At 39.8% G+C, this 16642-nt stretch overlaps 2 protein-coding genes across 2 annotated transcripts in view; one reads left to right on the forward strand and one right to left on the reverse strand.

Annotated features, from left to right (window-relative positions):
• The window catches only part of HEPACAM (hepatic and glial cell adhesion molecule), a 31243-nt gene extending 25951 nt beyond the window's left edge, over positions 1-5292 (reverse strand). Inside the window, exon 1 of the mRNA XM_033205847.1 lies at positions 4359-5292. The gene's annotated coding sequence lies outside the window, so the exon portion shown is untranslated. The remainder of the gene's footprint in view (positions 1-4358) is intronic.
• Positions 5293-9266: 3974 nt separating this feature from the next.
• The window catches only part of CCDC15 (coiled-coil domain containing 15), a 93429-nt gene continuing 86053 nt past the window's right edge, over positions 9267-16642 (forward strand). Inside the window, 4 exon segments of the mRNA XM_033205435.1 lie at positions 9267-9530; positions 9904-10089; positions 14302-14451; positions 14994-15182. Coding sequence (XP_033061326.1) covers positions 9913-10089; positions 14302-14451; positions 14994-15182 — 516 coding nt within the window. The 5' untranslated portion in view covers positions 9267-9530; positions 9904-9912.

Here is a 16642-nt window from a genome sequence, read left to right on the forward strand (position 1 = left end):
GTAATATGCTATCCCCAAAGATTTGGGATATAGAAAATGTGACTCTTAATAGTAGATAATTTAAACAATTACAGCAGAACACACACAAATGAATAACTTGGCTTTCTCCAAATAGTTATCCAGAGAGCCTTACTGCTTTTTTAAAAAATAAAATTCTATTTTCATTTATTTTTATTGTGGTAAAATATACGAAATATACAGTTTATCATTTTAACTTTTTAAGGTATACATTTCAGTGGGATTTAGTACGTTCACATTGCTGTGCAGCCATCACACTATCTTCTCCAGAACGTTTTCCTCTTATTTTCTCTTTTAAGGCCTCATGTCTTACACCTTTTAGGGGTTACATTTTTAAAATTCCTTTTCAAAAATTGCTTTTAGAGCTGGCAAGCTATTTTTTTTTTTGACACGCAATCTCACTCTGGAGTGCAGTGGCGTGGTCTCGCCTCACTGCAAGCTCCGCCTCTGGGTTCACGCCATTCTCCTGCCTCAGCCTCCCGAGTAGTTGGGTCTACAGGCGCCCGCCACCACGCCCGGCTAATTTTTTGTATTTTTAGTAGAGACGGGGTTTCACCGTGTTAGCCAGGATGATCTCAATCTCCCGACCTTGTGACTCGCCTGCCTTGGCCTCCCAAAGTGCTGGGATTACAGGCGTGAGCCACCGTGCCTGGCCCTGCAACCTATTTTTAAAGTATCTTTAATGATTAGAATTTTTATACTTCAAGAGATTTTTTTTAAAAAAGTCAAGCATAGAGTGAATAATGTAAGTAACAAGGATAGATAAAATAATGTTGGCTAAAACTAGCTTCAAAGAAAAAGTCTCGCCTGACCGACATAGCAAAACCCTGATCTACTTAACACAAAAAATTAGCTGGGCGTGGTGGCACACACCTGTAATCTCAGCTACTTGGGAGGCTGAGGTGGGAGAATCTCTTGAACTTGGAGGCAGAGGTTGCAGTGAGCCAAGGTTGCATCACTGCACTCCAGCCTGGGCGACAGAGAATTTGTCTCAAAAAACAAAAGAAGGAAAAATCTCCTACCTTAGTCAAGCTTCTTCGGCTTCAAAGAATAGATATCCCAGTGAAGTACCATCAGACGAGAGGCATATTGCATGAGTACTTAAGACCTGGATCTGGAATTGGAGGGCCCAGTTTTGAGGCCATTCCAGGAACCAGTTTTTGTAGGTAGCTCTGATTCATTCTGCTTGTCTCTTTTAGTCTCCAATATTTACCAATGGACTCATCTCAGAGCTTGTCTATGGTCTACGTTACAAATCATATAAAATCTAATGCAAATTGGCATTAATAATAAATAACTTTATTGGCTCATGTATTTAGAAAGACTAGAGATGGGGTAGCATTGAGGTAATTCAGAGGCTCAACAGTGTCAACAGGGAATAGAAAAAAGGACTTTATTTATTTATTTATTTCTAAGATAGAGTCTTGCTCTGTTGCAGAGGGAGCAGACAGCCAACAAGCCCTTCCTTGGAAAATCTGGATAGTGCATCTCTCAACTATCCTAGATGAATATTTGGCAATATAGAGAGATGCTGAAATCCCTGTTAATTTTCTTTTAATCACACACCCAAGAGTAAGAAGAAAAAGACTTCTGCATCTGTAGTAAAATTAGAGAATCTTTTGCAAAAAGTATGCAGCAGATGCTGTTGAGAAAACTGGGCTTAACTGGAGCAATCTGCTATTGGTGCCATTTACAGTGAAATGCTACTGCAGAGACCTGGTCTGCACAGGCAAGCAGAAGGACTCCTCTAGTTATCCTAGTTAAAAAGGTTATTTTGAGAGGTGAATAAGGAGGAGGAAGAAAAAGAACAGTGCTATGGTTCATTTTCAGGAAATAGCCCAGAATATCAGTTAGCCCTTGAACACCCTGCTGAAACTTGGGAGAGGGGCTGAAAGTGGGCATGACTCAGCTGCCTGAGGCTTCATTCCCCAAAATCCAGTTCCCCTGAGAGTAGAGATAGGCAGGTTTCTCACTTCTATAGATGTTCTCCTTAGGCTATGCCCTGAGAACTGACATGTGATCAAGTTTTCTAATTTGTTACAGGTGTGGGTCAGCCAGCAACAAATAGGAAAGTAGTGACCAAAAATGCAAATTGCTCCCTCATGCTCATGAAACAATCAGTTCTGTATGGGGTGGACCGCTGCCAAGGACCCAATGACTTGGGGCTTTGTGCAGACATGTCCAGGGATCCCCCAGACACAGAATAGGGATTATATCCAACTCTGATGAGGAGTGCTCTGGAGCAGGGCCTCAACACTTTGGTGCCAGCAGCATCCATTCTTTTAAGTTCCTGAGGAAGATAGATATTTCGAAACAGTTTCCTTGATGAGAAACCAACACTGGTTATATAGAACATAAGTGTTCCTGAAGAGGTCAGAAAAGGGGAACAGGGCCTTAGATGTGAATTCTCTGGACATATCAAGAATGTAGATTACTGACTGGGTGTGATGGCTCACAGTTGTAATCCCAGCACTTTGGGAGGCCGAGGTAGGCAGATCACCTGAGGTCAGGAGTTCAAGACCAGCCTGGCCAACGTGGTGAAATCCCGTCTCTACTAAAAATACAAAAATTAGCTGGGCATGGTGGCGGGTGCCTGTAATCCCAGCTACTGGAGAGGCTGAGGCAGGAGAATCGCTTGAACTCAGAAGATGGAGGTTGCAGTGAGCCAAGATCGTGCCACTGCACTCCAGCCTGGGTGACAGTGCAAGACTCTGTCTCAAAAAAGAAGAATGTAGATTATTATGAAACCACTGGCCCAGTTGCTAGTGGGAGGCACAGACCTTGAGGTGGAGAGTTGAAGAAAGCAAGGAGATACCTAACAACACTTCTTCCCAAGTGTTGGTGTGCATGTATGTGTCTGTGTATGGAGGTGTGCAATTCAACCTCTCTGTTGCCTTCTCAAGTATTAGGTTGGTGCAAAAGTAATTGGGGTTTTGGTACCAGCCACTGCAAAAACATACCAAATTGTAAACACCATAAACACTATGAAGAACCTGCATCAACTAACGGGCAAAATAACCAGCTAGCATCATAATGACAGGATCAAATTCACACATAACAATATTAACCTTAAATGTAAATGGGCTAAATGCCCCAATTGAAAGACACAGACTGGCAAATTGGATAAAGAGTCAAGACCCATCAGTGTGCTGTACTCAGGAGACCCATCTCATGTGCAAAGACACACATAGGCTCAAAATAAAGGAACAGGAGAATATTTACCAAGCAAATGGTAAAGCAAAAAAAAGCAGGAGTTACAATCCTAGTCTCTGATAAAACAGACTTTAAACCAACAAAGATCAAAAGAGACAAGGGTATTACATAATGGTAAAGGGATCAATGCACCAAAAAGAGCTAACTATCCTAAATATATATGCACCCAATACAGGAGCACCTAGATTCATAAAGCAAGTTCTTAGAGACCTACAAAGAGACTTAGACTCCCACACAATAATAGTTGGAGACTTTAACACTCCACTATCAATATTAGATCAATGAGACAGAAAATTAACAAGGATATTCAGGACTTTAACTCAGCTCTGGATCAAGCACACTTAACAGATATCTACAGAACTCTCCACCCCAAATCAACAGAATATACCTTCTTCTTAGCACCATATTGCACTTATTCTAAAATTGACCACATAATTGGTAGTAAAACACTCCTCAGCAAATGCAAAAGAACGGACATTTTAACAGTCTTTCAGACCACAGTGCAATCAAATTAGAACTCAGGATTAAGAAATGCACTCAAAACCACACAACTACATGGAAACTGAATAACGTGCTCCTGAATGACTGCTGGGTAAACAATGAAATTAAGAGAGAAATAAGTTATTTGCAACCAATGAGAACAAAGACACAATGTACCAGAATCTCTGGGACACAGCTAAAGCAGTGTTTAGAGGGAAATTTATAGCACTTAAATGCCCACAGGAGAAAGCGGGAAAGATGTAAAATCGACACCCTAACATCATAATGAAAAGAGCTAGAGAAGCAAGAGCAAATAGCAGAAGACAAGAAATAACTAAGATCAGAGCCAAACTGAAGGGGATAGAGACACAAAAAACCCTTCAAAAAATCCATGAATACAGGAGCTTGTTTTTTGAAAAGATTAACAACATAGACTGATGATGGGTTGACGGTTGCAGCAAACTGCTGTGGCATGTGTATACCTATGTAACAAACCTGTGTGTTCTGCACGTGTATCCCAGAACTTAAAGTATAATTAAAAAAAAAAAAAAAAAACTAATTGCGGTCTTGGACCATGAATTTTAAGTGATTATAACTAGGCTCAAACACATTTTTATTAATCAAAATAGAACCATTACAATCAATACCTTTTTGCCAATGAGAAATAAGTTCGTTTATTCCTGTAGTGTAAGAAGCTGTGCTTCGGGATTCGCTGAACTCTTAAAAAGCATTTTCTGCATCCTGCTGGTTGTAGAAGTGTTTTCCCTGCAAAAAGTTGTTGAGATGCTTGAAGAAGTGGTAGTTGGTTTGGCCACAGGTCAGATGAATATGGCGGATGAGGCAAAACTTCATAGACCAATTTGTTCAACTTTTGAAGGGTTGGTTGTGTGACAAGTAGTCAGGCATTGTTGTTGTTGTGGAGAAGAACTGGGTCCTTTCTGTTGACCACTGCTAGCTGCAGGTGTTGCACTTTTCAGTGCCTCATTGATTTGCTAAGCATACTTCTCAGATGTAATGGTTTCACCAGGATTCAGAAAGCCACAGTGGATCAGACTGGCTGCAGACCACCAAGCGGTGACCATGACTTGTTTTTGGTGCTCTGGGAAGTGCTGTGGAGCTTCTTCTGGGCCCAACCATTGAGCTGGACGTTGCCAGCTTTGTATAAAATCTACTTTTCATAGCACGTCTCAATCCAAATGGAGAAATGGTTCATTGTTGTGTAGAACAAGAGAAGACAACACTTCAAAATGATAATTTTTTGATTTTCGGTTGGCTCATGAGGCACCCACTTATCGAGCTTTTTCACCTTTCCAATTTGCTTCAAATGCCAAGTGGCCATAGAATGGTCAACATTGAGTTCTTAGGCAACTTCTCCTGTAGCTATGAGAGGATCAGCTTCAATGATTGCTCTCAATTGGTCATTGTCAACTTCCGATGGCCGGACACTATGCTCATCATCTTCAAGGCTCTTATTTCCTTTGCAAAACTTTCTTTCTTTCTTTTAAAGTTGAGACAGAGTCTTGTTCTGTCACTGGAGTACAGTGGCATGATCTCTGCTCACTGCAACCTCTGCCTCCCAGGTTCAAGTGATTCTCCCACCTCAGCCTCCTGAGTAGCTGGGATTACAGGTACGTGCCACCATGCCCAACTAATTTTTGTATTTTTAGTAGAGAAGGGGTTTCACCATGTTGGCCTGGCTGGTCTCAAACTCCTGACCTCAAGTGATCTGGATGCCTTGGCCTCCCAAAGTGCTGGGATTGCAGGTGTGAGCTGCCGCACCTGGCCATCCTTTGCAAAACTTCTTGAACCACCACTGCACTGTATGTTCGCTAGCAGTTCCTGGGCCAAATGCATTCTTGATGTTGCAAGTTGTCTCTGCTGCTTTACAGCCCATTGTGAACTCGAATAAGAAAACTGCTTGCATTTGTTTTTTGTCTAACATAATTTCCATAGTCTAAAATAAACATAAACAGCAAGAAATAAGTTATTAGCAAAAAAAAAAGTGAGAAATGCCCATTAAACTGATGTATAACATAACCACATTTATTCAAGCATGTATTCCAACACAAAATGGCAAATTCCAACAATGCAAAAACCACAATTACTTTTGCACTCACCTAATAGTAGCTGTTTTTTGTTCCTTGCCCCTCTGAGTGGAGGTGGGATGAGTTTCCTTCTTGCTATGCAGTTACTCAGTGCTATTGCTAAACCACCTCCTCCCTTTTTCTTAACCTCACCTACAACTTTGAATCTCATGTCACCAGACTATACCATGCTTGGGTTTCCAAGTTATACTTATCCACCAACCTCCAAGCCTTTTCAAGATTATTGCTTCTGGCTCTCTCCAACATCATTCTTGATATATTTTTTGGTGATTTCGGTATCCTCATGGATCATCCAATCAATGCTCTGGTGCTCGGTTTCTATCCCTTCTCCAGTGATCTTGTTCTTTAACCCTCCTTAGCTTTCCCTCCTTTGGTCATACCATAGGCTTTGACAGCACCAATAACCACAGCCTCTCCATACACTCAGCTCCAAGCATCCTACTCTCAGACCACCACCTCTTATCTTAGCACATTCTTTTGAGTATCCTGTTCTAACAAACCTTAGACCACCACAGGGACCTACAACTTCTTGACTCTACCAACTTTTCACTGTCCCTTACCTTCTACTTCCCATTGTATAACAAATGACCCTCAAATTTAGCATCTTAATACAACAAACATTATCTCACATAATTTCTGGTTGGGCGGTCTGGCTCAGGGTCTCTTATGAGGTTGCAGTCAATTGTTGGCTGAGAGCACAGTCTCTGAAGACTTGATTAGGGCTGGAGAGTCTACTTCCAAGTTCATGCACAGGGCTGCTGTCAGAATGTTTCAGTTTCTTGCCATGTGATCCTCTTTATAGAACTGCTAATTATGTACATGGCTTCTCTCAGAGCAAGAGATCTGAGAGAGAGGGAAGGAGGGAGGAAAGGAGAGAAGGAGAGCAAGCAAGTGCATATCAGCATGTCTCTTATAACCTAACCTCTGTAGTAATAGACCACCCCTTCTGCCATATTCTGTTGGTCATGCAGACCAACCTAGGTACAATGTGGGAGAGGGGACTACACAAAGGTGGGGATCATTAGGGGCCATCTTGGAGGTTGGCTACAATACTATTTTACAGAGAAAACAGAGTAATCAGAAGAGAATTTCCATAAGCTCCTACCACCACATTACCTAATTATCAGTTTCCTGGGTATTCTAACTTTTCTGCTATTATTATAATTAACCATACTTCCTGCTATCTAAGGCCAATCCCTCCACTTGTTCACTAGGTTCCATTTCCTCTATGAGGTTTGTACAAAGACAAATCACCTAACATTTCTCAAAATGTATCCCCATCTTTAAGTGACACATGACTGTAGATCCCCAAATTCTCTCATATCTCTCCTGCATCATTAGTTTTCTCCTGTCTACTGGTTAATTTCCATCAATAAAAAATATATGCTATGATCTTAAATAACTCTCCAATGATCCTACCTCTACATTCAGCCACCTCTTTCACTGTGTCCCTTCACAACAAAATTCATGGAAAGAATTGTCTAAAATTGCTGTCTCCAATTCCTTCTCCTACTCTTTCTTGCCTAGCCCATCAGGCTTTTGCTCTCCAACTGCTCTAAAGACACTGCTCTTTTAAAAGTTATCAATGACTTCCACATGGTCAAATCCAATAGTCAATTTTCAGTCCTTACCTTATTTGATCTGTCAGCAGGATTTAACACAGATGGTCTGTCCTCAATGGAACATTTCTTTTTCACCTGGATTTCAAGGTATCACACCCTTGTGATTTCCTTCCTTGGTTTACTGATTAATCCTTCTCAATCTCTTAGCATTCTCCTCCTCTTTTTCTCAGCCTCTGTAATAGTGAAATACCCTGGGGCTGTTTTAGGATTTATTCTTTCATCTGTCTCTATTCAACCCCTTGATGAGTCCATCCAGTCTCACGGCTTTCAATCTACAGGCTAACAACTCTTAAATTTGTATTTGCAGCCCAGAACTCTTCTCTCAGCTCCCGACACTTTTTCTCATACTATCTTCTTGGATGTTGATTAGATAAATAAAACTTAATCTGCCCCAAACTGAACTCCTGATCTTCCCCTTTCCAAATCTACTCCTTCCACTATCTTCACTATTTCAGTAAATAGTAATTTCATCCTGACAGCTGCTCAGGATGAAGCCCCTAGTTTTCCTTGACATCTCTCCCTCACACAATCCATATCCAAACCTTCAACAGATCCTGAAAGTTTTGCCTTCTAAATAACTACAGAATTCAACCACTTGTCATCATCTCCACCACTACCTCCTTGATCCAAGACATCATAATGCCTTATCCAAATTATTGCAATAGCCACCTAATTGGTCTTTACAGTCTATTCTCACTACAGCATTCGGATTTTTTTTTTTTTTTTTAAGTCACATTATGGTGTTCCTTTGCTCCAAACCTTGCTCCAGTGGCTTCTCATCTCAACACCTATGGTGGCTGACGATGTTCGATTGGACTGCTTGCTTGACCTACTGTCTCAGCATTCTTCCCCTTTCCCTCTGCTGCAGTCACACTATTTTCCTGACTTTTTCTCAACGAGCCAATGCTCCCACCTTGGGGCGTTTGTACTTGCTGTTGTATCTGGAACATGTTTACAAAGTCTCCATTGAAGAGCACAGTGGCCTCTTCTATTATCTCATTTAAGTCTTTGCTGAAAAGTATCGCAGTGCAGCTTTCTCTGGACATTCTAATATTTCATCCTTCCCATTCCCACCCTGCCCGCTACACTCCCTATCCGCTTCCTTTGCTTTTACTCCACATCACAGACATTTACTTACTCATTGTTTTTTTTTTTTTGGTAGAGACATGGCCTCGCTATGTTGCCCAGGCTGGTTACTTACTCATTGTTTATTCGCTTATTTCCCCTCACTCTATTGTGAATTCCCTGAGCAGGGATATTTGTTTCGTCCATAGCTACGTATCTCTGGTGCTTGGAACAGCACTGGTATATAAAAAGCTCGTAGTAATGTATGTTAACCGAATGAATAAATTATCCTACAGAGATAGTCAAGTGTCTCTGGATTACAGCAGAGCTTGCAGCAGAGAGGGAGACCCACTCAAGAGGCCATGATGTCCAAATACAATAACACGTACGAAACAGCGTTGTAAAATGAGCTGCACAGAGGATCCGAAAAATTTGTTAGCTTAATTTGTTTCTCCAGGAAGCCGTGCGAGGCTCGCCTCCCTCCTTCATTCTTTTGCCGTGGTTCCCTCTGCTGGGACTCCTGGCCCGCCCAGTCTGCCATATAACAGGCCCAACGCATCCCTTTCCGGAGGGATTTAGGAGGTCTCGGCGCTGGTCCAGCAACTACATTCCCACCTCGCCTCAGATGGCGCATTACCTAGCAACTGCGCGTACCCACACGTTCCCGCCCCCTCAGCCGGGCAGGAAGAGGAAGTGGCGATACCACGGACGCTCAAAACCCCACCTCTCACGCCTTCCCAGCTTCGGGAGGGGACGCGGGCCCGGAAGGGGCGGGCACAAGGCTACGACGGGGCGGGACGGAGCAGTCCGCCCCAAAGTGGCGGTTTACTTGAGGCGGTTGCCTTAGTACAGCGAGTAGACTGAGTCTGTGGCGAATTGCGGGCCGATTCCCGGCCGGTGCCATCTCAGCCGGAGTGGACCTCGGGGCCTCAGAAGCAGACTTGTATCTGGCCCGAGGCTCCCAGCCGTTCAGCGCGTCTTCCCGTAACCGGATACCGATTATTGGGACTCTCGGCTGCAGACACAGGTCCCCGCCCCTCCCTCTTTCCCCGGTCTGCTGCTGTCATTCCTCCCTTCCCGCCTCACTGCGCCCACAGCGGGGCACAGTCATCGTTCTGTTATTCCCATCCTTTCTCTTCCCTCTCATCGCCATTTCTTCTAGAAGGCAACTTAAAAACCTTTCCTTGCCTCTTTATGCCTATTTCTCTTCCCTTCTTTTCTTCGTTTTTCTCTAGAATACTTGTGTTTCCACTCCGTGCCAGGCTTCTGCCTCCAGGGCTTCTCTTCTTTTCACGGGCCTGTGGCTCATGTGTTAGGAGGTTTTAATGCAGTCGTTTGAAGATTTTAAGCTTTTAATGCAGTCGTTTGAAGATTTTAAGCTTTTTCTTTCTTCTAACCAGGAGTCACAGATGCTGGGAAGTATGGCCCCAAAGAAACCTCGAAATACCACAAGGTTGCCCCTGGCTTTAAACCCCCTGAAGAGCAAGGACGTGTTGGCAGTGCTGGCTGAGAGGAACCAGGCTATAGTACCAGTTGGGGCATGGGTGGAACCTGCCTCACCAGGTAGTTCGGAAATCCCAGCATATGTGAGTGTCAGTTTGATCCAAATATGGTGGGGTTCCCCACCACCCTTTTTGTTAGCCTTCTCTAATCCTGGGTGCTTAAAGATGAACAGTCCGAGGATGCTGTTTCTATTCTACCATACATAGTTTATGTTCTTGCATCAGGATTATAGAACAAACAAGTATTTGCCAAAACTTGATTGCAGCTTTAGTTGGCATAATCAAATGCTTATTACTCACCTACTATAATATATAGAACATAATCTACATGGAACAGGTTATATAGATATATATCTGTGTATCAGTTTACGTCAGACTCTTGATTGCTTGCTATGCCCAAGACATAGGCACTATCTACTTTTTCCAGACACTGCAACTTAGTATGGATGATAGTTGGCATACTTTAAGTAACATTAATTGGTTGCTTAAGGTTTATGATAAATTTTGTAATGAGGATTCAGGCAAAATGGAGTAATAGAATAAAGGAGAAAGAGATGAACTTTGGTAATCTGAGAAAGTCTAACTAGCAATTCCACGGTTTCTGATAGTCTTTCACCAAACTGTGCCCCATAGCTATTTGTTCAAATTTAACTTGGCACTTACAACATTGTGTTATGGTAGATTGTTTATGTATCTTTTCCTGATGCAGTGTGAGCTCCTTGAGCATAGAGAACAAATCTCATTTATCATCACATTCCCACTTTTATCTTAAATACTGCCTAATATAGACACTCATGAAGTATTTATGAAAGGCACAAAATGTCATCTGTATGTGAGACAAGGTGCTGAACATGGATGAAAAAAGGATAAGGTGTGTTCCCTCAGTGTACTTGATCTCAGAGGAGAAATGAGACATGTTTAAATGTTAAAGCAATGCAATATACTATATTCATTTTATTTATGTTTGCACATATGTATGTATATTCATTGATTTATTCCTACCCTGCCTATTTCCAAAAAGGATTTTAAGAGTCTAGGTGGTATATCTGTATAAGTTCTAAGAATATAATGCTTAATCAAGAAGCTATGACATTGGGTTGATGTGACCCAGGAAAGTGTAATGAATAATTTGACTGGAGAAGGGAAGGGAATGATTCTCCTATTAAGGAGAATGAGGAGAGTAAAAAGTAAGCAAGGTTGAGGATTCTAAGGGTAGATTAGATCGATTGGAGTGGAAAGTTTAGTAGGAGAATGGTCATTGACAGGATTATGGAAAATAGGGATGGTGGAGTACCATAGGAAATTTTGGAGAAGGGATTGACTTTTCAAAATGTTTACAGGTGAATGTCATGATCAACCAGTGTTTTGATTAGATTAATTGCTTCAAAGGTTTTGAAGGATAGGGAGTGATTGGATCCTGGGGATAAATTAGAATACAATTATAACAATTTAAGCATGGAGTATAGCATCAAAACTTTGTTAGGGGTAAGAAATAGAGAAGAAAAACTTTGAAAAAGGGTGGTTGAAGTGCTTGAGCCACGAGTTTTAGGCTGCAGTGAGCTATGATCATGCTACTGCACTCTAGCCTGGGAAACAGAATGAGACTCCATCTCTGGGGAAAAAAAAAAAGTGGAATGAGAAGGGATGAATGCAAGAAACACCCCACAAGTCTCGGTAAGATTTGGTATAAAGATATTTTGGTATTTAAGTTGTTGACACCTTTTTAAATTGCTCAGGTTACATCTGTATAGTATCAGTAGTGTATCAAACTTTTTCTATGTTAAGAAGTATTGAATATCGTATTCACACACATTAACTCAAAATATTAAAGTCTTGGAACATGGATAAACATATCTCCTTTTCCTGATTTAAAAATTTCTGATCAATTCCAGCCAAAGGGAGTTTGATCAAGCATCTAATAGATCTCCTTATAGCTTTAGCATGTCTAGTCTGGGTATCCACCCTTACTAACGAATATAGTTCTCTCAGCTCAAAATAAATGCTGAATAGTTACTTCTAAAGCTTGGCCCTTAGATCATGTCTGTTCTAAAGGGGAACTTCTACTCATTTTTCTCCCCAAAATTTCAGGAGGCCATCAGGATTCCTAAAAATGTCATAGCTTTAGACTACCTCCCTCCAATAATTATTAATAAATTAGCATCAAAAGACACTGCTGTTCTATCATCATATATGGGATTGCATTGTTTTATAATTTGTTCTGGTTAGCTTTTGCTGTGTAACCAGCCACCCCAGAACTTAGTGGTATAAAGCAAATAATACTATATATCAGGAATTTGAGCAGGGTACAGTGGTAATGGCTTGTCTCTGCTCCATAGTGTCTAGGGCCTTAGCTGGGGCTCAAATAACTGGACATGTCTGAGTCACCTTGACTATTTTCTGGGTATTGGTTGGAGCTAGAAAATAATCAAGCTGTCCCAGTCATGTGGCATCTGCTGGGCTGTAATGTCCAAGATGGCTTTCTTATTCATATAGCTGACACTTGGGCTAGGATAACTAGAATGTCTGGGTGCTGGCTAGATACAGTTCTCTTTTCGCATGGGCTTCTCTGTTTGACTAAATTGGGCTTCCTCACAGCATGGTAATCTCAGAGTAGTATGAATTTTTATATGGTGCTGACTTCCTTCAGAATGAGCACTCTAAGAACCCAGGTGGAAGTTTCTTTATGACCTGACTTGTAATCTTGTGGAGTAAAAGAGGAGCACAGAAAATGGTGGTAAAAGAAAGAGGCTGAATGGCTTAAACTTGTCTGGGACTTGAGTTAAGCTGAGTCAGTTGTTCAGGCTTCATTATGTATATATCTCTTCACTGGAATTATTCTACCTAATTGTTCTTTGACAGTTGTACACTCCACTAGAATAGTTTATGGGATAGACATCTTGGAAATTTTAACTTAAATTGAAATTTGAATGCATTTGATTTTGAGAATTTAATGACAGCCTGTAAAATGATCAGAGGCACCCTTCAGAGTTAGAAGTCGGAATCACTGAGTTAGAAGGAATAGGTAGGAGATATGATGATGATTTTATTTAATTTGAAAATTCCTAGTGAAAAAGAGACATAAGCAGTCTAGAGTAAAGCAGTGTAGAGAGGAACATAATTGTTGGAGTCAGAAACTTCTAGTTCTGCTACTAGTTAGCTATATTAAAATTACTTTATCCTCTTGAACCCCAGTTTCCTCATCTGTAACATAAGAGATAAGAATACCTACTACCAAAGGTGGTTTTGAGAATAGAGTGCTACAATGTAGTTAAAATACTTGTCACGTAATAGGTCCATAATAATGATAAGTGCTGTTAATGATGATGACTATGATAATTATTATTCAAAGCACTTAGAGGAGGTAAATGCAGATCAAGATCTCAAATGGGATAAAGTGTTCCAGATTATTTAGAACAAGCTTGTCCAACATGCGGCCATGGGCCACATGTGGCCCAGGATGGCTTTGAATGCGACCCAACGTAAATTAATAAATTTTCTTAAAACACTATGCATTTTTTTGTGATTTTTAAAGTTTATTTTTATGTTTTAGCTCATCAGCTACTGTTAGTGTTAATGTATTTTGTGTGACAGTTCTTCCAACATGGCCCAGGGAAGCCAAAAGATTGGACACCCCTGGTTTAGAATATGTTTTGGAATTCAGCAATTATATAAATATATATTGATTACCCTTAAGTCAAGGCTCTCTACTACATGCCGTAGGGGAAATAAAGGAGAATTGAATACATATCCTGTCCTCAAAGAGTTCATAACGTAGTAGGGAAGTCAAGAAGTACTATACTCAGTTAACATTGGTGAAATGAGAAGTGTTATAGCATAAGAGGGCTTAGAGGAAGAAAGTGTTGTGGAAGGTACTGGGGAGTGGGTATTAAATCGTTGTGAAAACTGAGTAGGCCTTTACTAGGTGGAGATGAAAGGAAGGGCATGCTAGCTTAAAAATGGAGCATAATGCCAAATATGAAGACATTTTACAATATGACATACTTGGTGAGTGGTAAGTAACCTGGTGTGTCTTGACTATTTACTCCATTTTAGAAAATGAGTAACATATGATAGGTTTTATTTGGTTCATTAAGATTTAATGAGACATCGTTAGTTCCAGTTCAATAAAAAATTTAAGATTTGATTTGAGTACTCATACATTCCAATTTTTTTGTACAGAATGGAATTATTTTTTTTCAGAATTGTATCCTTATCCTGACTGTTCTGTGTTTAAAACAGCCCTAATGGACAAAACTGCTGACATTTAAGTTCATTTTCTATCTTTTGTCTTTAAAGACATCAGCATTTTTGATTGAAGAAGAACTAAAGGAACAGCTAAGAAGAAAACAAGAAGCTTTGAAACATTTTCAGAAGCAAGTTAAATACCGAGTAAATCAACAAATTAGGTTGAGAAAAAGGCAACAGCTTCAGAAGTCTTATGAAAGAGTAAGTTCAAAAGTGAGCCTGAGTAAAGATTGAATGGAAAATATGTATGTTATGAGATAAGCTATTAGGCAGTAACAGAATTACTTTCCTTTGATTATATGCCTAATATAATCTGATTAACTAGTAGACTTTTTTTGTAGAGAAATAATGTTTTATTCCTGTGTTCTGACTCAATTTTTTGCTTTTACCAAGTAGTTAAAAGCAATGTCAGAAGTTTGGGTTCAGACTTGAGTTTGAATTCTGGCTTTGCCACTTAATAGCTATTGACTTTCGGCTAATTACTTAACTTCACTGATTGTAGTTTCTTCATCCATAAAATAAGGATGTGATACTTCTCTCATAGGACTGTGTGAGAGTTAGATGAGATAACCTAAATTATTAGCACATGGGAGGTGCCTGGTAAATGTTCATTCCTCTGCCAGCTAAAGCCTCTCCCCTGCCCCCCACCCCAATTTAAAATCTCTTGAACTGCTTTAGAGGCATTATTTGATTGCTCTGGATTAGGGTAGAATGTTACTATCCCCCTTTCTTCCTTTGTGTAGGCGGAAAAAGAAGGCTCTATAGCCATGCAGTCTTCAGCAGCACACTTAACTTCCAAAAGGACAAGTGTTTTTCCAAACAATTTGAATGTTGCTATTGGAAGTTCTAGATTACCTCCTTCCCTGATGCCTGGGGATGGAATAGAAGATGAAGAGAATCAGAACGAATTATTCCAACAACAAGCCCAGGCTGTAAGTACCTGTTCATTTTATTTTATGTCTATGATATTTTCCCCATCCCCTAAACTATAAATATGACATCTCGGGTATGAGGTAGGGGTTAAGAGTTGTCACACTCAGCTTCACTTTTTATAATCACCTCTTACTTTTTTTAGCTTTGTAAAGTGGGGAATAGTGGAATAATGCTTTTTAAAAATTTTAAATTTACATCTATTTGTGTTTGGTAAGACACTCCAAAATTATCTAAAGAAAGGTGCCAAAGTGTTAGAATTAAAAACTTATTAGAAAGCACTTTAGGTCAAGAACATGGATTTTCCCAGTTATATTGAAATTACATTCTAGGTAAGCTACTATTAGTTTGTAGTATACAGAGAGAAATAATTCTTAGCTTTGTTGCAAAGAAATTCAGTACACATAGGTGGCATTTCATTTATTATTTCTTTTTGTCTCATTTTTCTTATTTTTTAATCTGATTATCACAATAAATGAATCTATAGTTGTAGGTTAAAGAATAATATAGTAAATTCTTAACATATCCAGAGTTTTTGGAAAAATGTAATTTTTATTTAATGACTCATTTTATATACCTAATATTTAAAAATTAACCACTGTGAGTAGATTCATCCATTCAAATTGCTTGACTCTGTCCATTTAGCCCCCACCTTGGTATACCTGAGCTTTTGTCCAGTTGATACAGTCTTCACCTCTGCTTCAGTAATTGTTCTTCATCTTATTTAAAATGTATTCCTAGAAATAATGAGAGGAAGAGAGAAAATATGGAAAATTATGAGTATGTGAAAATAAAAGCTGTATCACTGCTTAACATACTTGGTCATAATTTAATTGTGCTATTAATATAAATAGGAAAAGCTTTAGAAGCACACATTATCATGTTGAAATACTGTTAACATTTTTTTCTTTGTCCACAACTATTTGACTCTTTCTTGTCATTGTTCAGTTTGTAATAATCATTTTTATTTGTTAGCAAATATTTATTGAGCCAGACACTGCATAAAGTACAAGGAATAGAACATTGACTTAAGACAGACACAGTCCTTGCTTTCGTGGTGCTTGTAGCTATTAGTCCCACGGTTGTGATGATTTAACTTCACCTGTGTAATACATAAATAGAACTCATCAGTCAGCAGTATTTGCATATGCTGTTTGTTATGGATTGTAGTGATACTAAGGAAATGTGAAATAGGACCCTCCATGGCTTTATATTTTCAGGTAGAAATACAAAACTAATAGACCACTCATTATATTATATAATAATATAGAGAAATTTTCTGTGTTTTGCAATAAAGTTGTGCTATGGGAGTTCAGAAAATTTTAAGAAAACAGTAGGGGAAGAATTCATGGGAGAGACAGAATTGAACTACACATTTTGAGTTGGTAAATTCAAGATAATTGTTTTTCTTAGAGATGGAGTCTCACTGTGTTGCCCAGGCTGGAGTGCAGTGGTGCAGTCC

The sequence above is a fragment of the Trachypithecus francoisi genome, unplaced genomic scaffold (genome assembly GCF_009764315.1).
Source record: "Trachypithecus francoisi isolate TF-2019V2 unplaced genomic scaffold, Tfra_2.0 Lachesis_group8, whole genome shotgun sequence".
In the NCBI taxonomy this organism is placed as follows: Eukaryota; Metazoa; Chordata; class Mammalia; order Primates; family Cercopithecidae; genus Trachypithecus; species Trachypithecus francoisi.